The sequence below is a fragment of the Scardinius erythrophthalmus genome (assembly GCF_964197995.2).
Source record: "Scardinius erythrophthalmus genome assembly, chromosome: 17".
Taxonomy (NCBI): domain Eukaryota; kingdom Metazoa; phylum Chordata; class Actinopteri; order Cypriniformes; family Leuciscidae; genus Scardinius; species Scardinius erythrophthalmus.
In genome coordinates, this window is record NC_138237.1 from 5,572,785 (window position 1) to 5,598,045 (window position 25,261).

The 25,261-nt window shown below is 39.4% G+C and overlaps 1 protein-coding gene across 10 annotated transcripts in view; it reads left to right on the plus strand.

The window, feature by feature from the left end:
• LOC308705758 (uncharacterized protein) overlaps nucleotides 1-25,261 on the plus strand; it is an 80,460-nt gene that overhangs the window by 31,847 nt on the left and 23,352 nt on the right. For 8 of the 10 annotated variants that reach the window (XM_081390936.1, XM_081390943.1, XM_081390934.1 and 5 more), the window contains 2 exons: nucleotides 9,078-9,197; nucleotides 19,593-19,709. In XM_081390936.1, the coding sequence (XP_081247062.1) occupies nucleotides 9,078-9,197; nucleotides 19,593-19,709 (237 nt within the window). Of the gene's footprint in view, nucleotides 1-9,077; nucleotides 9,198-17,136; nucleotides 17,231-19,592; nucleotides 19,710-25,261 lie in introns of those variants that run through there. The other 2 variants (XM_081390938.1, XM_081390939.1) reach the window with 1 other exon arrangement.

Below are 25,261 nucleotides of genomic sequence, written 5' to 3' on the forward strand. Positions count from 1 at the left end.
ACACTTTTCACATGCTCTCACGCCACACATCCATTTTCTCACGCACAGAAAAATCGCAAAGCAAAGAGGACATGGAGGCTGACAAACTAGACAGAGCAGGTTACTTATAAAAAAAAGAAAAAATCTCAGCTCTCAGATTCTGTCAATTTTATTACGAAATTCAAACAATAAACACCGTTTTGGCGTTTGTAAATGTGACGTGAAAGATCCCTAGCGGCACGTGAACCGATCATCTCTAGCTAATAGTAAATAAACACGAATGAACAATGTTAAAAGAAACAGTACAACTTACCGAAATGTATATTCATCATACATAATATCGATAAATCAGTGTTTTTCAACCGCGGAAAGGGTCAATAAAACAGCTGGAGAACAATTGTCACATAACATTTACCTCAGAAAAGCCATTTGATGACCATAATATAGGCTATAGCACTTAGTTGGCTAGAAAAAAAAGAGCTATAGAGAGTATTTTGCTAAACATGTGTAGGCTACTATATTACATATAATATTTTTACTTATCATTAAATAAAGTTATATGCCTAAAAAAACTCATTATATGCCTAATTTGAGTTATTTTTAACTCAACTCAGCTGATAGGGCTCTCTGTATGTTTACAGCATTAGGTGAGATTTTTTTCTTGAGAAAAATTAATGCCTATCTTGTGTACTTAATATGTATTCAAATTAGTCAATTAAATCAAATCACAAGAATTGAACTGAATTGAAATCCTGAAATTTGTTTCAAGCTATAATAAAAAAACGTAGCTTACCAGAAATTGTACCATATAAACATAGTAACATGTTGTCACTAAACCTAATACAATTTAGTTTAGTTCCTAAAATATTTTGACAATCACAATACACTTATTGTGATGCAAGATTTTTTTTTTTTTTACAGTTAAAAATTTCAGTTAAATATGAAGGAAATACTACGCTGGAAAATCATGCAAATTCAACACTGTGCAGTCACAGTGCTTTTGGTAGCTCCTCTCTGGAAGAACCAGCTATGGTTCTCCGAGTTGACTTACCTGGAAACAGCCCCATGGCCGATTGAGAGATCTCCTCACACAGGCGAACGGGACGATCTGGCACCCCCGTCCTGACTTGTGGGCCCTCCATGTATGGCCCCTCAACGGGTATACGGGTACACACCCGCATCAAAAAATGTGAAGTCACGGAGAAGTTTTGCTCATCCGCAAATCAGTATGTGAATTTATCCAATAAGAGTTGCGCACTTGTAGAATATTTTCTCACAAAGGTCTTGTATATTTTTCTAGCACAAACACAAGTATATAACTACAACTGCTTGAATCTGCTGCAACAAATCTCAAATACTGTTGTTTTGCTTTCAAGTGACAAGTTTCGCGCACTCTCCCTTTTGCACCATTGATCTATGTGAAATGTGGTGCAAAAGTGAGTTGTGCATCTGTAGAGGCAGTAGGCGGAGCCTATATGAATATTCATGAGTTTCCCGGGCATGCACCCGGATATGATCAAGCTTTTCGTTTCTCAGCAGGTTTAATGGATTATTTAAAAAAAGGTAAATATAGTTTCAGTGCGAACTTAAACTACAATTGTGTATCATTTCTTAAAGTTTATAATGTGTTTATTAATTTGCACGTTTTGTGCATTCATCAATGACTGAATGATTGCAGGCATTCACTTCTTGTAGGCCTATATAAAACACAGCAAACTGCAACTCGTCGTATAAATTGCTTATTGCTTTAAAACAGTGTATTTTATTAATTATATGCTGATTGCAATAAATTAAATAAAACCTCATAAATGTATCTGTGGGCTGTGAATGTGTTGCTTTAATACATGAGTAAAATTTGGATTAAACAAAAATTGTATGGACAAAAGTGGATAAATTAGGTTACTGTAAATGAGAAGAAAAAACACAACATTCTTTTACAGAATATAATAAGCAACCAATTTGCTATTCTAAAAATATATATATATTTACAAATGTACATACTGGAAAAATAATGTAACAATATATATATATTTTTTATGTTTTGATTGCTAGATGTGCTTGTGCTGGTTTTGATATAGCCTAATATATACACTAATGTTCAAAAGTTTGATATTAGTAAGGTTCTAAGGTAAGGTACCTCTAAGTAAGGTACCAAGATATATTTATCTGAAAAACAGTAATATTGCGAAATATTTTTATCAACTGTTTTTAAATAAAAATATTGTGATGCCAAAGCTCATTACTCTAGATTTCAGTGTCACATGACCCTTCAGAAATTCTAATCCTGATTTGCTGCTCAAGAAACATTTCTGATTATGATCACATTTGAAAATGGTTGTGCTGCTTAATGAAGTGTGGAAATCATTATGGAGCATGTATGTTTTCAGGATTGTATATCAATAGAAATTAAAATTATATATATTTTTTTGTAACATTATAAATGTCTTTGCTGTCATTTGTGATTAATTTAAGGCATCCTTGCTTGCCTGCTATAAATGTATATAATTTCTTAAATCATAGTGACTCCAAACTTTTGTCATGCAAATCTAATTTAGTTTAATTTTTCAAGAGTTAAATTCAGAATTCTAAATCAGCCTCTAATTGAAGCCCATTTAATAACATACAGTATATGTTTATAACTTTATGACTTTTAAAAAATGTGGAATGAGTGTTTGTTGTGCAACAAAATAGATCATGTATTTGTATTAATGATCATTGTGTATCATCCAGGCACACAGTGCAACACATAAGGTCAAAGAAAAAACATGACAAAGAGAAACATCAGTGTAGGGTCCAAAATGTTTACTCGGACACTAATATGGTTGTGGAGTTATTTCTCAGAGATTATTGCCGGAGATGACACAGTTTTAAAACTTAATATAAGGTAAGGTATCAGAAGAGCTTAGCAATAAATAAATTATATGGTAATGATTCATGTATTAGGAATATTCAATATCTGCTCTTCTGTTGGAAATAAGTGTAGCTGTAATCATTTAGGTGTTCTGGAATTTTTGGTTTTACTGTAAAAGTGGAACCTTAACCTTGTGATATTTTTTTGTAAATTTATATTTTGTTTATAAAAAATGATAATATTTTTTATTGCAGTGACATCCAACAAATGATAACAAAAGACCGTTTTAAAGCATTGCAATGTACAAAGGGAAAGCACAACGAAATGAACGAGTTGCAGTTTGCTGTGCTTTATATAGGCCTACACAAAGTAAATGCCAGCAATCATTTAGTCATTGATGAATGCACAAAACGTGCAAACTATTAAAAACATTATAACCTTTATGAAATAATACACAATTGTATTTAAAGTTTGTGCTAAAACTATATATGAAAAGACTCCGGCCATTCCATTCCCTTTTTACTCCATTTCACTCTTTCCAAGATACTTTCCCACTTGCCACATGACCACGTCCGCCTCACCTGTTGTCTATAAATTGCTTCTGCACCTCTTGGCTCACTCTTTGCACTTTCTCCTGGCACTCTGATGTATACTGTGTGCGTCTTCGTCAGATAACGTGAGTTAATTTGTTTACATGGCACATGTCTTTTATGATTTACTGTCAACTATTAACATGTGCACTGTTGGTTGATTTCTTTGTTTGCCAGACATGTGCCATGAACAATGTGGGACGATTGTTTGTTTGATTCATGTTTTAACATCCTGTTTAGTTGTGATTAGTAAATTCATATCCCTTTTGTTTATTTGTATTGTTTAATTGATGTGGATTGACAACTGTCAATTAATTGTTATTGATTGTTATCTCTTTTTATATTTAATTCTGCAGCACACAAACCATGCATCTCAACCAAAGACAACCGTAACAATAAATAAACTACTACTGGTGTTGCAATAAACCTTGCCTTCTCCTTGCTTCCATCATCACTCCATATCATCTGACGTCTTCTGACTGAGACTCTGTTTGCTCACCAAACCCTCACTTCACCTGAACCATTCCCATTATAAAACAGTTTCTTCAGTGGTCCTTCGAGCCGGAGACTGAGTGAGGGATATCATGGCAGGCATTGGTATGGATGGAAAAGATGAGGAAGAGTTGGAGTTGGAGAGGGCTCTCCCAGTAGCATCTTATCCAGGCGAGAGAGGCATCAACCTGACCGCTATGGCTTCCCGGTTCCTGCTAGGAAAGCCTCTAGTAAGCCAGAGAGCCTACCTTATCTCAGTCGAGCAGCCAAACCATCTCCTAACTAGGGATGCAACGATTAACCGATTTCACTATTAACCGCGCTTTAATTCGTCACGGTTAATTAATCGTAAAGGCTCCACAACACCGCGTTTGTGTTTCACGGAACGGAAATGTTGCATCTTGCGCAAAATGAAAACATTATAAGAGCTTATGAGACACGGAGCACGGAACTAGTTCATATTTTGGGCGAACGTGAACTGAACGTACTGTATTACTGCCTGATGAACGTTACTGTGAACTCATCCATTCTGGTCTGTGAACGCCGCGCTCTCAGTTTAACTTCCTTCAATAGAGTGCCAGATTTCTAAAGAGCCTTCCAGGCGAAAACACAGCTAAAACACACCATAAACCGGCCTTAATATGTAGCGGGAAAAAACACCCAATCTGGCAACACCAGCCACTACTGATTCTCTTGTTCGATCTCGTTCATCAAAATGAACAAATCTTTTTTCGAGTCATTTCGTTCATTTAAGGGGCTTTAAATGTTATACTATTAACTGCAAAATTCCCAGAACATATCCACCTCTGCAATCTTTATCATATTCTGAATTAAGAAATCATTATAATGCCGTCAAAAATCGTTTACAGGAAACATCAATAATTACTTTACCTTCAGAGTCTTTCGTTCATTTGTCACGTGACAGGCGCAATGAATGGATCGTTCATGAACGACTCATCACTTACGTTAAATCAAAACAAAAAGCAGCAAGGAGTCGTCGTATTTAAACCAGTTTTATGACAAGGTCGGTGAGGATGGGAAACAAACATCTGACGCATAGCTTCAGTGTTAAAACTGATAAAATAATTGTCTGTGGTTCAATATGGGCTGTGGCAATCATTTTGAAAAATAAAAAAAAAAAAAGCATGGAAAAAAAAGAACTATGAACTAGTTCAAAAGGCTATTTTTATTTTTATTGTTATTTATTTTCAGTGTTAAAGTAGCCTAAGTCAAAAATCTTTTTTTTTTTTCACTTTTCTTTAATTCCAAAGAGAGAAATGGACTTGTTTGTTTGTATTATTATTTTGTGGTGTATTATTTGGTTGCTGAGCAGCAATAAATAACACTTTAAAATATAAGGAGTTTTCGTGTGATTTTATAAACTAATAGTGTTGTGAAATTAATGAATGCAAAATAATCGTGATAACCGTGAAACCGTGATTATTCCTCAGACTATAATCGTACCAACAAAATCTATAATTGTTGCATCCCTACTCCTAACCCAATCGAAGCTGGAAATGGAGAAGTGGAGGATGAAGAAATCACCCACGATTATGTCCAGCCTGAATCGGCTGAGGAACATTCACTTCCACAACTAGCTCCACAACCATGAGTCATCAGGAGTCATCACCCAGGTCGAAGGCCACCTCGTATACTTTACTTTTCTTGCAGTGGAAGTTCCCGGAGCTCGCGCAAGAGCCATGGTGTGGAGCTCACCTCTCGACAAGCCGCCATGATTGAGGAGAGGAGGAAACTTGGAGAACTGCAAGAGATCCAAAATCAAATCCAAGAGGAACAAGCCCTGGATAGCTGGGCTCGAGAACTGGACAGGCAAGCACAAGCAGCTTTAACAGAGCGAAAGAGGATGTCCCGATCTCTGACTCTACAGCGACGACTGCGAGAGTTCAAAGAGAATTAGAAGAGGCTCGGCTAATAACCTCATTCACTGGAGAAGTGACCACAGAACATTCACCTGCTCCGCCACCTCAAGAGCTGGCTCCTTTTTCAATGAGCTCCAGAATTTTGGATTCAGGTGAACCTGTCGATCTGTACTCAGAGCAACAAGCTTGTGTTGGTCATCCAACATCTGTCTCTGATCCCATTCCAGTGAAAGACCCTCAGATCCAGTTCCTGATACGTCCGTGCCGCTTTCATTACACAAGTCTAGTGAAAGGACATCAGAGGGAGCCAGTATCATGGAGCTGTTAGTAGCCACTGCTTTTGGCATCCCCAAGCCAAGACTGCCTTATTTTGAGAGTGGAAGAGAAAGTGACTTTGTTTTGCTTAAGATGGCGTTGGAAAACCTGTTAGATATCCATGCTCACCTCTCTGAACAATATAAGTTCCAGGTTCTAATGGACCACTTGAAGCTGCCTACTGCGTACAAAGTAGCCAAGTCTTATATGCATGCCTCAATTCCCTACACCTTAAGGCAAAGTATGGCCAGCCACGGCAGTTGGCCCAAAGTGAACTAGCCAGCATCCTTCATTCACCACCTGTCAGATTCGGAGATAGCAATGCATTCCAGGAATTTGCTCTTTCTGTACAGTCATTGATTGGCATGCTGCGATCGGTGGATGGTGCAGGTGAAAGTGAATTGCGGTGTGGTTCTCATGTCGATAAGCAAGCTCCCCGTTAATTATCGGGACAGTTTCATTGAGCACTGTTTGAATCGTGGCATCCTTAGAGATGGTGCAGAACAAACATATACCTTGGAAGACTTCTCTGACTGTCTCCAGGTGAAAGCCAGGGCCAAGAGTCTTGTCCAACAAGTCTTTGTCCCTGCCTCAATTGAGAGAAGAGAACCAGTTCAAAAGAGCCAAGTGAGAAAGGTGATTCCTACCACTATGTACCTAAGCAACACAGCCACTGTGGAAAGACAGCCTAGTGTCCAAGGAGGCCGTGGAAAAGGGATGACCATCTTTGGTAAACCCAAGTTCCAACCTTTCTGTCCATACTGTAAAAAAAACAACCACTTCTTGGGAACCTGTCCAAAGGTGAAGGAGTTCAGCCCATCAGAACTGAGAACTTGGATAGAGAAGAATGATTGTTGTTACAGATGTGCCCGCTGCCATAAGCTGGATAAATGCACCCTAAAAAAACCTTGCAACATTTGCAACGAACTGCATCTCACCATTCTGCATAGCATTGCACGTCAACTGGCTACACACCCACAAAGCCCAGAGAAATTGGCTACGGCAGACATTCTCAATGTGCTCGTCCGTGCACCCTGCATTGACGACACACTGTACATCGATCAGCAAAACCGATCTCCTCGGCTGATGTTGAAGGTAGTTCGGTCTTACTAATCAATGGCCGGAGGAGGCTGCCGATGTATGCCATACTTGATGATGGCTCAGAAAAAACAATCATTCTGACCTCAGCAGCGTCCCAGCTACAACTTACAGGGCCAAAAGAGACCCTTAATCTCAGAACTGTGCGACATAAAGTAATTCCCATGAGTGGTGAGACCATCTCCTGTTATATCTCCTGTTATATCTAAGATTAGGTTTCATATAGCCAATGCCTTTACTGCCCAAGTCCTCAATTTGGCTGAGCATTCTTGTTGTGCCTCTGACTTGCAGAGGGAATATTCCCACTTGCGAGGCTTACCCTTACCGGACTTTGTCCATGCTCGGCCATAAATCCTAATAGGCTCAGATCATTTACACTTGTTGGTGCCCAAAGAGCCAGTCCGCATTGGACTTTATGGGGGACCTATTGCCATTCATACTGCCCTGGGATGGGCTGTTCAAGGCCCATCCAATACCTTACCTCGATCTCCTCCTTCAGATGCACAAGCTTTGTTTACTATTTGTGATCGTGTATCCTGCCCGGCTACTGCGGAGTTGATGGAGAATGTGGAGAGACTGTGGAGACTGGATTCCTTCCCACACCATAAGGAGAAGGATGTAACCCGATCTAAACAAGACCATTATTGCCTGGAACTGCTTGAGACTAAGACTGCCGTCATAGAAGTAGGTGAGGTCTTGCGGTATGCTACCCCACTGCTCAGAGCACCCAACAGTCCTAGGTTATCCTCCTCAGCCCATACTTTGTTGCCATGTCTCCGGGGAACCGAGTGCAGATTGAATAAGGACCCAGATCTAATTGAGATTTACCACCAGGAGATTCAGAAGCTCGTTGATATGGAGTATGTGAAGGAGGTGGATCCCAAAGATGACCAGCCAGGGTCAGAATCTTGGCTAGTCCCACATCATGTTATCAAACGAGCCAGTGGGAAACACCGACTGGTGTTCAACTGCTCTTTCCAGCTTCATAGTCTCAGCCTGAATTGTAGTATTTTTCCTGGTCCAACTCTCGGTCCCTCTCTTCTTGGTGTGCTCCTCTGTTTCCGTGAGCATAGTGTGGCCATCAGTGGTGATATAAAATCTATGTTCCACCAAGTGCATCTACTCCCTGCTGACCGGCCATTACTCAGGTTTCTCTGGCGAGCTATGGATAAGACAACTCCCCCAAAAACCTATGAGTGGCATGTGTTACCTTTTGGCACAGCTTGCAGTCCTTGCTGCGCCATTTACGCCCTGCAACGTCACGTGAAGGAGCACCCTGAGAGTGACCATGAAGTGTTGAACTCAGTGCTAAGAGCTTTCTATGTTGACAATTGTCTGCAGAGCTTTGATACATCAGCCACCGCCAAAGCTCTGTTGGACAAAACCCTCACTTCACCTGAACAATTCCCATTATAATACAGTTTCTTCAATATATGTTTTTTGAAATAATCCATTAAACCTGCTGAGAAACAAAGAGCTTGAACTAAAATGATCATATCCGGGTGCATGCCCGGGAAACTCATGAATATTCATATAGGCTCCGCCTACTGCCTCTACAGATGCACAACTCACTTTTGCACCACATTTCACATAGATCAATGGTGCAAAAGGGAGAGTGCGCGAAACTTGTCACTTGAAAGCAAAAAAACAGTATTTGAGATTTGTCGCAGCAGATTCAAGCAGTTGTAGTTATATACTTGTGTTTGTGCTAGAAAAATATACAAGACCTTTGTGAGAAAATATTCTACAAGTGCGCAACTCTCATTGGATAAATTCACATACTGATTTACGGATGAGCAAAACTTTTCTGAACAGGCGTTCAGTTGATTTGCACCAAAAATACCTTCATAAAATATTCCCATCTTCCCACAGGAGAAGAAAAAGCAAGCAGGAGGAATTACTCCAGGAGAAACTACGGACATACTATTGTAAAGATGGAGATTGAGGAAGAACCCTGCAGAATAAAAGATGAAGATACAGAGGAACAAACAGGTTGGTGTTTTCCTTCATTCTCTTTAATGACTGATGAGGAACATTAAGATGAAAGCTCACATTTCCTCCTGAGACCCAGGCATAGACTTTATCCTCTGTAGAGGACATTATATTTAGCGAATTTCTCTGAGATCATTCATGTCACAGTCCTGTAAAGAGCATATTCAGGGCTTTTCAGAGATACCAAATGTTTGGAGGTTTTACCATTACAACTTCAACTTATTGTTTTTTAAATATGACTAACATTGACTGAATGATCAAATTTAGCACTCTTATGGAAAATGATCATTTTTTGTGTCTGAGTTTATTTATACCCGAGTAATTTTCCAATTGTTTGTCATAAATAAAAATATCAACAATATGGGGTGTCCAATCAGAATATGAACGAAATATTCAGAATATATTCAGAATATTATGAAACAGGGCACTGATTTCATACATGTCCTCTGTAGAGACACCAGGACTTACAGCATGTTTATCAGGCAGTTTGGGGAGACACAACAAGTGAAAAGGGAAAGAAATTTTAAATCAGTATTCCTATGAAGTATGAGATATTCTTATGAAACTGTATTTAAGTTATTACTCCCATCTTTTTTTTCATTACTTGTTGCCACAAGAACACATTCATGTTCAAATAAATATAAATATACAGTTCAAAAAATAAATATTCTATTGTATAGAATGGGACTACACATTTATGGCAATTTTACACATATTGCATAAAGTAAAATAAACTTACATAAACTAAATTCCCAAGGAATCTCTTATATTTCTGGTTCTCGGGAGTATATAACAATACATCTAGAACTAGATACTAGTAGATTCAGTAGTAAACTAGATTTGTGCTACATTAAAAATCTATTTTTGATTTCTTTGTTTCTTATTTTCCTTCTTTGATTGAATTTGGGGAATTTATTATTTAATATGTTGATTTTAGACCCGATGGAAGTGAATAAAGACAAATGGCATCATTTCACTAATGAAGATGGAGAACTGACGTATACAAATGAAGAAAAACATCTGTTTGAAAAACCTCATCATTTCAAAAATGAAGATGGAAATGCAGTCGTTTCACAGACGGAAGAGAATTTCACACAAAAACAAGTTGAAAAATCTGGAGACAAAGAATTTTTCACCTGTTCTGAGTGTGGACTGTTTTACGTGCACAAATCAGACCTTAATAAACACATGACATCTCACACTGGAGAAAATCTGTTCATGTGCTGTCAGTGTGGAAAGAGTTACACACGTAAATCAAACCTTAACAGACACACGAGAGAACACACTGGAGAAAAACCATTCACCTGCTCTCAGTGTGGAAAGAGTTTCAGTGAGAAAGGAAGCCTTAAAGTGCACATGAGGACTCACACAGGAGAGAGGCCTTATACATGCTCTCAGTGTGGAAATAGTTTCAAATACCTAAGCGTTCTCACCACTCATCTGCGCCGTCACTCTGGAGTGAGATCATTCAGCTGTGATCAGTGTGATAAAACATTTGTTTTGGCATCAAGCTTAAAAACACACCTTAAAACTCATGCCGGTGTGAAGACTCACTTTTGTACTTTTTGTTGAAAGGGTTTTTCACAATTGCAGAATTTAAAACAGCATGAGAGTGTTCATACTGGTGTGAGACCTCATTGTTGCTCTGACTGTGGGAAGACCTTCACTACAACCTACAATTTAAAAACACACCAGAGAATTCATACTGGAGAGAAGCCGCACCAGTGCTCTTCATGTGGGAAGAGTTTCACCCAATTATCTGGTCTACAGAAACATAAGAAAAAACATTGCCCAACATTTTCTAATTAGCAAATGTTCATGTTCAGATCCATCACTTACAAGTAAATAATTTGACATTTAGATTAATCAAAAGCTGGATAATTTGCTAAATTTTGTAGTGAAGTTTGATTATTTGACAACGGGAACCTTTGGGGAAGGTCAGAATAATAGAATATATGAGGGATTTGGGTAAAACTGGCATCAATAGTCCATAAAATCATAATCTGTATTTCAAATAACTTGTTTTATATGTATAGACATGTGTTAAGATATTAAAGACTTTTTTTGCATTTAAAAAGATTTGAATGAAATTGCAGACAAACAGCAAATGCTTAACAGCTTTAACAGTCATATTATTTCATTAGGGTCTACATTCAAAATAAATAATTTACTAACTTAAATTCGTAATTTCTTGATGCAGAACGCCGTCTATGGACTGGAGAGTTCGCTTTTGAACATGTCCTGTTCTGATGTCTCTAAAAGTGTCACTCCTGTTAGCTGGAGTGCCGATAGCCATCAAAGGGTACTCCTGTTTCCTTGATCATATCATGAACTATATGTCCCATAACACATTGCCTGTCAAGTCATCTTCATTTATATAGCGCTTTTAACAATCTAGTTTGTTTCAAAGCCGCTTTACAGAGATTAACGTATAATTTAGGGTAACAGAGATTGTTTTGGCTTTATAGCGGTTCTTTAATAAAGTTATTTTCCAGCTAAAGTTAGTTTTGATTGATTCGCTTCCGTCGCAATGATCATTTGTTATTAAATTAGGGGCCGCTAATGCCAAGTTCAAACTGCACGATTTTCAAAGTAGTCGGGTCACTGTTCTTTTCACACTGCATAACTATCCAGGGTAACATTCAGTTGCTGGTGTGTTCACACTGCATGATGGATCAGCGGCAGGAGGTTCACACTGCATGACTTTACAAAAGAAAGAATCGCAGACAACTTTTGTCTGATCCGCAAACTACGTTTCACAACCAAACACACGTGAGAAGTGATAAGGAAATAACGCAAGATCACGCGTGCGTGAGACCGGAGCTCTCACAAGACTGAAATTGTTATTAAAAATGATAGCCTGCAAGTAGATTGCAATCCAAATTGTCTGTGCACTGATTTGCAGCAAAAAGGAGAAAAATAAACAGTTTATGCAGGAGGAAATGGTTAGGAAGACGAGGGGAGCAAGGACTGTGTGTTCTGCAAAGAGAGTTGTGGGTAAATAAATAATTTTGCAATGTGCTGCTGTTGCTGCTGGTCAAGCAAATGTTTGTGCTTTGTTTCTGTTTGATATAATTGTAAATATATCTATTAAAATACTGATATTGTGGCCTATAACTCCTCCCCGAACTCCCCGCTGCTCTGTATCTTGCTCTCTCATTGGCTGTCGGTCATCGCCGATGTAGTTTTCAGTCAGAACACTTTCACACAGCAGGATTTTGAATCGCCGATAGGTCCAGATATTTAGCATGCCAAATATCTCACGGGCGTCGGTGATTCTCTCAGATCGCGTCTTTGCTTATTCACACTGCGAGATTGTCACTCGCGTGAACGAGCACCGATTTGCTTGTGATTTCGGGCATTTGTCTGCGATTTCTCGAAACCTGTCGGCGAGCCAAAATCAGGGCTAAAATAATGCAGTCTGAATTCGGCTTAAGACGACACCATTCTCTCAACACAGACTTTAAACGCAAACCTGTGATAAACGCTGATGCCGTTCACGTGCGCATTTAAGAATTGGTTCTATAGTTATGTGCATTTGAATATATTTGCGCAGGTTTAGAATTCCCTACAAACTAAGCATAAACAAAGCACTGGTCTTTCCTTATAAATTTTGATACAGAATTTAATTTTATTTTGTCACTTCAGGGTAGGTACGCGAAACGAATTTCCCGACAACGCTTTATCTGGAGTGGTAAAGGGATCCTCCATAGGGAGAGACTAGTTGGCACTTCAGCACTGCGTTGTCATCGGTCCAGGTGAAGGTCCTTCATCAGATCTGGATACGGCCTGGATCCAACAGGCTGCGGGAAAACCTCGGGATAAACACAGACACTAAAATTAGCGTAGATGCCACTCTTCTCATGATGTAACGAGTACATCAGGATTTATGGGAAGTGTTCCCGGTTCCGGCTGACCTAATCTATGCAGCCTAACATTGAATTATAGAAGTCTATAATGTATTATGTGAAAGCTAGGTCAAAGAGATGTGTTTTTAGTCTAGCTTTGAACTGACAGAGTGTGTCTGCTTCCCGGACAATGTTAGGAAGACTGTTCCAGAGTTTTGGTGCTAAATAGGAGAAGGATCTACCGCCAGCAGTCGATTTTTTATATTCTAGGTATTATCAACTGGCCGGAATTTTGAGATCGCAATAGACGTGACGGACTATAATGCGTTAAGAGCTCGCTCAAGTACTACGGAGCTAAACCATTTAGTGCTTTGTAAGTAATCAGCAATATTTTAAAATGTATACGATGTTTAATAGGGAGCCAGTGCAGTGTGGACAGAACCGGGCTAATATGGTCATACTTCCTGGTTCTGGTAAGAACTCGAGCTGCTGCGTTTTGGACCAGCTGTAGTTTGTTTATTAAGCGTGCAGGGCAACCACCCAGTAGAGCATTACAATAATCTAGCCTTGAGGTCATGAACGCATGAGCTAATTGTTCCGCATTTGTCAATGAGAGCATATGGCGTAATTTAGCTATATTTTTAAGATGGAAAAATGCGGTTTTACAGATACTAGACACGTGACTTTCAAATGAAAGGTTGGTATCAAAGAGCACACCCAGGTTCATAACCGACGACGAAGACTCGACAGAGCAGCCATCAAGTGTCAGACAGTATTCTAGATTATTACGTGAGGACGTTTTTTGTCCAATAATTAGAATCTCTGTTTTTTTTTTTTATATATCAGCTATGCATTCCGTTAGTTTTGTGAATTGGTAAGTTTCGTTAGGTTTTGAAGAAATATACAGCTGAGTATCGTCGGCATAACAGTAAAAGCTAATTCCATGTTTCCTAATGATATCTCCTAAGGGTAGCATGTACAGAGTGAACAGTAACAGTCCTAGTACTGAGCCTTGTGGTACACCATACTGAACTTGTGATTGATGAGACATCTCTTCATTTACTGCTACAAACTGATAATGGTCAGATAAGTATGATTTAAACCTTGCTAATGCAAGTCCACTAATGCCAACATAGTTTTCTAGTCTATTTAAAAGAATGTTGTGGTCGATAGTATTAAATGCAGCACTAAGATCGAGGAACACTAATAGAGAGATACAACAAGGTCATTTCGCTATCAGCCCTTCACTCGCCAGAGGACGAAAGAGACGCGAATCTACTCTGCCCTGTCAGGGCTCTCAGAGTCTATTTGGAGCGTTCTGCCCCGTTCAGGCAGTCAGAACAGCTCTTCGTATGTTTTGGCGGCCGCACCAAAGGGCACAAAGCAAAGATTATCACACTGGACAAGTGGACACTATTGTGCTGGTTTATGAGTCTAACTGCGCGTTCACACCAAAGGCGAATAGCGCGTCAAATTCTTATCTACCGCATCTAGTTGGACGCTTGAACATTTTGAATCCATTCGTGTGTCCAGAGCAAAATTGACGCGCGCAAAAGTCAAAAGTTTGAAGCGAAATTGACGCACGTCTGAGGCGAAATTTGCTTCTTGTGGGCAGGGCAAGTGCTAGGCGGTTGTCTGTTTGTGTTGTAAATGGCCGATGCTGAGAACAGCGGCATAGGGGTCATTGTCGCCGTACTTGGGGTCCACCGAGACCCTCCGGAGGCATATACCCAGTTTGGCGAGTTTCACCATTTGCTCCAGGAGCTGCACCTGTATGACGGCTGCTATCAGCGCTGCTTCCGCCTGTCCCGCGCCCAATTTGAGGACCTGTTGTCCCGCAATGGAGCGAGGATCACCCTCGCCCTCACCCACATAATCCGTAATTTATTTTTGTATTGATGATAAATGGAGCCAGCCTCCAAAAGTAATTAACCTGTCCTGTGATTTTTTTTCTCACACAACACTGTCAAGACATGAACCTATATTATTATTCAATAAAATAAATTGGTTGTCTTACATTAGAATAATAATGATTCATATAATCTGGATTTTGATATGGATTAAATAGCATTCAATACAAAATGAATGTCTCATATATTGAAATCAAGTTTTTATGTGATAAAAGATTTACTTTGTTTTTACTTCACCACTTGACAGCGGCGTGAACTGATGCCAAAGTTCAGATTTTTCAATTCGGGCCTCAGACGCGAATTCGCATCAAACGACGCGAATGCACAAAATGCATGCGTCCGCCGCACTAAACTCCTCATTCGCACCGCAGGACCTCCGTAAACGCGTATTTGCATTGACTTAACATTGAAATCACTTGCACCAGATGCTCTATTCGCGTTTGGTGTGAACGCACCTTTAGGGCCTTTATTGTCCCATAGGCGTCAGGGCTCATTCCACGAGAGGCATGGCCTCGTCATAGGCATTGTCAAGTGGAATAAATGAGATGCTTTCCACCCTCATATTCCCCTGAGACGAGAGATTTATGTATTTTTTCTCTGAAAAAAAAAAAAATCCTTTTACTGTTTTCTGCACAGTAAAAAGTCAAAGAAAAATCCTCTCCCTCTCACTTCTGTCATTAGTACCAACTGCCATACATTATAGTTATCCTTTTTACCTGCTTAGAAAAGCGCCACGTTTTATTTTGTGTCACCATACTTGGTCGTGTAACTACTCATGTAACTGTATTTAAATAGGGAAAACGTGGAGGTGTTTGGTCGCTTCTAACTTCATCTCTGTCTGGTCCCTAATGAATGAACTGGGCTAAGCTAAGTGCTATAAAAGTGTTGCCGCGCACCAGAGCGATTGAGTGCACGCACTGAGACGAGAGAGGAATGTATCAACTCGTCTTAGTTAAGGGAATAACAGTTTAATACGAAAAAACTGTGAAGTATCCCTTTAAATACACATTCATCTTTCCAGAGGTGAAGTATCCCTTTAAGTGAATCACTCTTTATAGAAATGAATCGACTGATGTTGTTCATTACGCTCGTGAAACGTGAACTCGCTACTGACTGTTTTTTCACATTACAATTTGTGAAGATTATGATTTGTGTTTTTATTTTATTTGATGAGAAAATGAAACGTTACACATTTTTAATGCATGCAAATCATATCTTATATAAGCAGGGTTCTAATGACAAATAAACTCCCCTCTGTTAAACCACAACCCCCCACCGCCCCCCATTAGATTAACCAGCTATTATGTAAAACTATCATGCAAATGGAAATTTACAAATATATACATATGATAATTAACGAACTATAATTGACCAATCAGAACTCAATATTGTAATGGTTCAAGCGCATCACTTGACGGTATTTTAAAAGAAGAGGACAGACGTTATGATATTTCTTTGATTAGTATTTAAGGACATTCCCCTTACATAACATTTAAACCAATAACAAACCGCTAAAGTGTGTTGATTCAGTAAGGAGTCGTTGTCTTGCTTTGAGTTTTTGAAAGTGAATGCAATCACAAAGGTGATAATGCACACATATGGTTGTAAATTTAAATAAAAAGTAACCATAGGGCCTAGGCCTGTATTTTAAATACTTTCGAAATAAAGATGTTATAATAAAATCATATATATATATATATATATATATATATATATATATATATATATATATATATATATATATATATATATAATTTTTTTTTTTACAATTATGATAAAATTATGTGTAGGTTATTTAAAATAGCATAAATACAATATATAAAATAATGGTAAAACTTTACAATAAGGTTTCATTTATTAACATTAATTTATGTATTACCTAACCTGAACTAACCATGAGCAATACATTTATTACTGAAGGACTATTTATCAGTCTTTGTTATGGTTAGTTAATAAAAAATACAACTGTTTGTTGTTTGTTCATTCATGTTAGTGTAGCAAATTAGGCAGATATTTGAAGTTTGAATCTTTATTCCAATCAAACATATTTGAGGAGATAAATAGTGTTTGTATAATCCCTGGGTTGTTTTGTATCGAATCTATGAATGTTAGATAGTTTAAAATGGTTTCCGCCAGTAGAGGCGCTCGAGCAACTGAAGCAATGACACACATCCGAGTCTAGGAGAAGAAGAGAAGTGAGCGAGGGAAGGGAACATAGACATTTAAAGTGGAACACAGCCGTTCATTCTGCTCTAAATCTGCTGTTTTTTAGACTGTGAGTATATTCATTTTTTCATTTAATAGGAGAAATCGAAATTTAAACGACTAAACTAGTCTGTTCATTTAGTGAATCACTCAGAAATTAATCGAAATGAACCGACTGATGTTGTTCATACGCTCGTGAAATGTAAACTCGTTACTGACTGTTTTGAACATAATTTGTGAAGATTATAAGTTGTGTTTTCATTTTATGTAATGAACAAATTAAACCTTGTAAAACAGTTTTTAATGTGGGGGTGTAGGGAACTATCGCGGGGTTGTAAACACATGCTAGCAAATAAACTTTGTGTATTAACTAGTTGCCATATCAACACTGTCACTGTTTAGAGAAGAAAATGCGCCAAAATGTAAAAATCTATCACTGAACATTTATTTAACCATAGCAAAAGTACATTTTTTCCAAGTAAATTTTTCATCTGTCTTTTGTGTTTATTTAAAATTAGTTACTTATAGCATGTTAATTAATCTGATATTATTTTAATCTCCAATGAATTTGTTATTTAACAAATTAGATAGTTATTATGACCGCCGCTAGCATAGCTAGCAAAAGCGGTCATATAGGGATTGAAAAATGCATTTTTTCCTAAAAAACTACCTGAACCGTGGCACCGAGGATGAAGACATTTTTATGGTATATTGGTCTTAAGGGCTCACATCAACCCATAATCACTCATTTGTGATTTGCGCCCCTCCCATAAAAAATGAAAATGCAATATTATTCTGCTTTAATCGCCCCTATCTTCAGTGGAGATGTTCAGAACTGCACCATATTTCATGTGTATGATTAACTTGAAATCCTCTGGGGGTATGCTAAGTTTTGTAGAATTTCATCCATGGGGGGGTATAAAATAAATTCATTTATGTGCACATATAGTGACTGTACACTCATCGGCCTGTAGATGGTGCTGTTGAGCGAAGGGTTGCTGGTTTAGGATGATACTGTCACACACACACATGCAGGAATACAAACAAACACAAGCATGCACACACACACGCACACACACATTTACGCACGCATACATACACGCACAGACACACACACACACAGACACACACATACACAAACACACACACACAGACAGACATGCACATACTACTACTTTTTTTAGGTATCAGCCATATACCCGATTTACCAATACCCAATGTGTTATGCTTGGGCAGTATACTAATGAGGTGGGTGGGACCTGTTTCATGCCATGTTAGATCACATCCTGAGAGTCTACGCTTTCAGAAAATATATAGTTGAATCCGTTTTCTCTTCATGGTACAGACCAAAAATGTATTATGTGTACACTTTCTTCACCTAAATCCATAAAATCCCATTAATTTTAATGGGACATTTACTTAAGTGTTCTACTAGGTACAGTGGGAATGAGTTTAATTTTGTTAACATTGTTTTTTTTAAAACTCTGGGACCAGGGCTACCAGGTAAAACCACTTTTTTGGGGAAAAAATGTTTTTTATTTCAGTAAAACACAACAAACCCATGCCAAAGTCAGATAACTGACTTTTACCATCAGCAGGCACCTCAACCATTTGGTAGAGGTTTGTTGAAATTGAATGGGAGGGTCCTTTGAAAAAAAAAATCACAGATTTTTCATACTTAGTATGTATAAGTATATATACTATTTTGATCCTGTGAGGGAAATTTGGTCTCTGCATTTATCCCAATCCGTGAATCAGTGAACACACAGTGAGGTGAAGCACACACTAATCTTGGCGCAGTGAGCTGCCTGCAACAACAGCGGCGCTCGGGGGGCAGTGAGGGGTTAGGTGCCTTGCTCAAGGGCACTTCAGTTGCTTTTTACTGGTCGGGGTTCAAACCGGCAACCCTTTGGTTACAAATTTGAAGTGCTAGCCAGTAGGCCACGGCCTACTAGAGCAAGATAACACACAAAAAAAAAAAAAATTTCATCACTTTATCATGGTGTGCATGTGAAAGGGTTAATGATTGTGCATCCATCGGCCTGTATATGGTGGTGTTGAGTGAAGATTGGGTGATAGATGTGGAAAGCCAGTGCAGGCCTGAGCGGCAGTCATATTTTGTACCGCCATGCGCAACATCTAGTTTAATGCTGATCTCGCTGGGTTTAAGTCTCAGTTGTGCAGCTGGAAAATGTTATAACACTGTGTTACAGTGTGCCCCTATTAGAAGGATATTTTTATTCATTAGATTTAGAAACCAAGAGAACAAAGCCGAATAAAGACTGAGAGCCATTGTTCAGATTTTATTATTTATTATTATGGTTTGAACTATGCTGCATCTGTGTTTTGCGGTGTGTTTGTTGTAAAATAAAAAAAAATGTTTCTAAACAATGAGAGTTTAAATGCTGGGGAATATTCCCATCTTCCCACAGGAGAAGAAGCAAGCAGGAGGAATTACTCCAGGAGAAACTACGGACATACTATTGTAAAGATGGAGATTAAGGAAGAACCCTGCAGAATAAAAGATGAAGATACAGAGGAACAAATAGGTTGGTGTTTTCCTTCATTCTCTTTAATGCCTGATGAAGAACATTAAGATGAAAGCTCACAAATCTTCCTGAGACCCAGGCATAGACTTTATCCTCTGTAGAGGACATTATATTTTAGCGAATTTCTCTGAAATCATTCATGTCACAGTCCTGTAAAGAGCATAGCCTATTCAGGGCTTTTCAGAGATACCAAATGTTTGGAGGTTTTACCATTACAACTTCAACTCCTTGGTCTTTAAAAATGACTAACATTGACTGAATGATCAAATTTAGCACTCTTATGGAAATGTGATAATATTCTGTGTGTCTGAGTTCCCTTATGAGAACGGTTCTCTCGTACTACGTTGCAAATGCTATGGGAAAATCCTTTCTCGAGAAATATTGAATCCTTTATTTTAAAACGCATTGCAGCTGCACTACCCGCTCCCCAAGCGCCAAGGTCCTCGTCCAAAGCTCACACTGGACCACGAGCCTAAGAAGCTGTCCTAGCCGGGGGAAAGAGGGGTTAATGCCCAGCTGCGGCCAGACCTCTCCCGACGATCGCTCGAGTGTCTCTCACAGCCCCCTCTTAAGTTCAGGCGGTTAAAGTAGTGTTAAATGCAGAACATGGGCCTGTCATTTGTACCCAAACGCTGTTTTAAAGACAACAACAAAGACAGCACAATAGTCACAATAGTCAATAATATAGTCACAATAGAAGCCCTTTTCCCTGTGGTATTTAGTATCATATTTGAATATTGGAAAATAAATTAATTAGCCTATCTTAATTGTACACAATGTTCCTATGTTTTTAGCTTTTTTCTTTATATATTTTTTTTAACTGTGTTCTAGGTGTTTCTTAATTTTAGACTAGTTGACCAGCACACATTATATGCAATGCAATTATATAATGCATGTGTGTCATGTGCCTCAGAAGACAACTCTCATTGCCCAACCTTCTTTTCGAAAAAAAAGGGATGCGCTGGCCCACGAGTGGCCCAGCCTCCCCCTTTATGTGTTCCCTCCGGTCTCGATGCTCCCTCAGATCATCGAACGGATCAGGAACACAGAGTGCGCAGTCCTTCTTGTAGCCCCCCTTCTGGCAAACCCAGATTTGGTTCCCTGAGTTGGTGCAGCTGGCCACGACAGCTCCGTGGCCGATCCTGCTGAGGAGCGACCTCCTCACGCTGGCAAAGAGAACTTGTGGGCCCTTCATGCATGGCCCCTTAACTGGTACCCCAGGACGTACCAGAAGGTGTCCTGAACACCATATTGGAGGCTAGAGCTCCATCCACTACTAGGCGCCTCTACCACCACAAATGGTCAGTGTTCTCCAGCTGGTGTCAAGCTCGGAACCTTGACCCGCATAGTTGTGAAGTACCAATGGTGCTTATATTTCTCCAAGAGCTGTTGGAAGCGGGGCGCTTCCCCTCCATGCTGAAAGTGTATGTGGCAGCTTATAGACCGGCGTTTAGCTCTTGAAACATCACACGCCGATGCACACAAATCAGTGATTAACGTTAGTAACCCGCTGACCCCGACCTCGTCTACTCCGTGCGTTTCTCAACATTGGTCCCGAGCGCCCAGGTCACGATCAGCCATGGTTTCATTCACTCCGGCTCCAACACACCACCTCGAAGCCTAGGTGGTTCCGCAGCGGAAGACGCGAGCCAGGAGCAGAGCAAGAATCTTTCCGCCCCTCCCGGTTTTTGAGATTCCCACCCAGAACCGCTTCTCCCCTCTTTGCGATCCAGCACGTCCACGCTACGTTAGGTAAAAGTAAGGTGCACAGTCACTGCTTTCCTGGTGCTCGTGTTTTTGATATCGCTGCGCGGGTACCCGAGATCTTGAATGGTGACGAGCACGTCAGAGCTGTCGTGCTGCACGCGGGAGTGAACAACATCAGGCTGTGGCAGACGGAGGTTCTGAAGAAAGACTTCAGGAGCCTGATCGAGACGGTACGCAGCACATCGCTGAAGCAACGATTATTGTGTCTGGACCGCTAGTTCCCACGTACCGATAAGGGCATGAAAAGTTTAGTTGATTATTCACGCTAAATGAATGGTTAATGTCATGGTGCAATGAGCAGAAACTGCTCTTTGTAAATAATTGGAATCTGTTTTGGGAGCGTCCTAGGCTCTTCCGCGCTGATGGCTTACACCCAAGTAGAATCGGAGCGGATCTTCTGTCGGATTACATCTCCAAGATGTTAAATACCGTTTGACTAGTAACCAAAAGTCCAAATCACAGTCTCTGCTGCACCAATTTAATTGATATAAATACTAGTGTAGAACATTGCATAGAAACTGTCTATTCCTCGTTTAGTGAGATCAAATAATAAATCTACTGCAGGATCTAGGAAAAATCGAATTGTTATTAAAACAGAAAATCTCGCTATTAGTGAACCAAAAAAATTCTAAAGCTAGGTCTTCTAAACATTAGATCACTCACACCTAAGGCAGTTATTGTAAATGAAATAGTCACAGATAATAGCATCGATGTACTTTGCCTTACTGAAACCTGGCTTAAACCAAATGATTATTTTGGTCTAAATGAGTCTACTCCACCAGGATAATGTTATAAGCACGAGCCCCGTCTGATTGGTCGTGGCGGCGGTGTTGCAACAATCTACAGAGATATTCTTAATGTTACTCAGAAAACAGGTGACAAGTTTAATTTGTTTGAAGTACTTGTACTAAATGTTACGCTCTCAGATGTAAGAAAAAAATCCCTATTATCTCTAGCCTTGGCTACCGTATATAGACCCCCTGGGCCTTACGCTGATTTTCTAAAAGAGTTTGCAGATTTTCTCTCAGATCTATTGGTCAACGTCGATAAAGCATTAATTGTTGGAGTTTTTAACATACACGTAGATAATTCAAATGATGCGTTAGGGGCTGCGTTTACAGATTTACTCCTTTGGGGTCAAGCAAAACGTCACCGGACCAACTCAACTAAACTACTGAAAGAAGTGTTACCTATAGTGGAAGAGCCTCTCCTCAATATTATTAACTCATCTTTATCTTTAGGTCATGTTCCAAGAACATTTAAACTGGCAGTTATAAAACCACTCATTAAGAAACCACAATTTGACCCACATAATCTAGCAAATTATAGACCCATTTCAAATCTTCCATTTATGTCTAATATATTAGAAAAAGTTGTGTCCGCCCAACTGGGCTCTTTCTTGCAAGAAAATGACATCTATGAAAAGTTTCAGTCTGGATTCAGGCCGCAACATAGCACTGAAACTGCGCTCGTTAAAATCACAAATTTACTTTTAGCTTCTGACCAAGGCTGTATCTCAATACTAGTTTTAATACGCTAAATTATCCAAATTGACAGAGTGTGTTAAAGATATAAAAGATTGGATGACACGTAATTTTCTTTTATTAAATCCAGACAAGACAGAGGTACTGCTTATCGGTTAAAAAAGCTGCCCACAAAACCTCTCACAATACAACTTTAACATAGTAGGATGTCCTGTTACTTTATCCTCTACAGTAAAAGACCTGGGTGTTATACTAGACTGTAACCTGTCTTTTGAAAATCATATTTCATATGTTACAAGAACAGCCTTTTTCCACCTTAGAAACATTGCTAAGCTACGTAACATGCTATCAGTTTCTGATGCAGAAAAGCTAGTTCATGCATTCATGACCTCGAGACTATATTACTGTAATGCTTTATTAGCTGGCATCCTCAATAAACAAGCTACAGTTGGTCCAAAATGCAGCCGCTAGAGTTCTTACTAGATCAAGAAAATGTGACCAGTCACGGAAAGTAGGGACACAAGTCGGTTCTGGGGCGTTTTGAGTTATTCACATATTCTGAAAGTGTAGTATTCAAGCTTTCCAACAATGTATAACACATGGAAATCTGATAATATTTGGAGAAGTTATGGCCATTTGAAGGTAGGCAGTCAAAAAAACTGAAATGGTAGAAATCTGCTTCTAAAGATTGGCAAGTTCTCACGCTTCTGGGAATGACAATAGGGCTCATTTACATCTCATTTAGATAAGTCATACCCCCTGTAAAGCTCCCCCGTCTCCCCCTCCCCCCTGAATGTACCAATTCTACAAATTCTCTAAATAAAACATCTCCAGTTAACTGGCAGAGCATTGATTTAGTTCGTTTTTTAAATAAGATACTAGCGCTGAAATGTGTTTTTTTTTTTATCAAGTGATCAAAGTGCTCGTTGCTGCTGCGATCAGTGGCGCAGATACAGTGTTTACTCGTGTGTCTCGCGAGCACACTGCATTGTATTCACTCGACGCGCGCTTCAATCCGTTGCGGATACTCTCTATTTGTTCTGTTGAAATAACAAAATAATTCAAACGTTTGCATGTCCCTGCTTGATATACAACCACTGATGAACATAATCGTTTTGAAGAGAGAAAAAAAACTATACGAGAAAAAAAAAAACTTATTCAAGGGCGGATTCGAACTCTCAACCTCTGACACAGCTGGCGAAAGCTCTACCACTGTACCATTCATATGCAAGTTGACTACATTGGCGGATATGTGTTCACAGTCACTGACAACATGTATTAGGCTATCTCATTAAACGACAAATTAAACCCCATTTTAACCCCATGTAAGCTACTATTTAAATCGATTGCTGGACATCGTAATGTTATTGACGTCCATCTTCATTGAATTTTGAAATCAGATAGAGCCGCTGCATAATAAGTAGCCACGCCGGCAATTCAGTATGGAAATACACACCGACAATGACACGCCCCCTACTGCGTGCTAGAATCTCCGAAAAACAAGGCGATTTATTCATTACTCTAGTTCATAAACGCCAGAGGAGAACTGGCCCCCGACTTAGTCTGGGTTCTCCCAAGTTTTTTTTTTTTTCTCCATTAGGTCACCTGATGGAGTTTTAGGACACCATTAGGTCACTTGATGGAGTTTTTCGGTTCCTTGCCACTGTTGCCTTTGGCTTGCTCAGTTGGAGATATTTAATTTAATCAATCAATAATACTATTGATCAGGCTTACCTAACGTGGACGTTTTTTTCCACTAGAAACAAACCATGTTGTGTTATTTTGATTTAAAGGGGTCATATAATGGTACATGCACTTTTACAAGTTGATTGCACTGAAATGTCTGTTGGCAGTGCCTGTACACAACCATCCTATCATGATAAAAATCCATCCAGTGGTTTTGTTTTAATCTCCTTATATGTTTGACCCTCTCTGAAATCAAGCCGTTCGATATTGTGACGTCATAAGATCGTACGCCCCTCCCGCTATTGTGATTGACAGCTGTGTTGCAACACAAGACCCGCCCTGAGTGAGCTGTGACAGCCGTCATAGTAGTCCGCCATTGTGGATATGCTGGAGCAGAATGGCGTCTAAGCGATTGTGGTGTTCTGTTCTTAGATGAAATAAGGAACACAGCAGTAATTTGGATGTTCCTAAATCCGAGCCGTTGAAGAGTTTTGTTTTTGAAGATATGCCCAAAGGATTGACGCGGGGATTCCCTCACGGGGATTCCCCACGATCGTCCATGCTTTCATGTTTGCGCGAATCATTTCACACCAGACAGCTTTACAAACGAGAAAA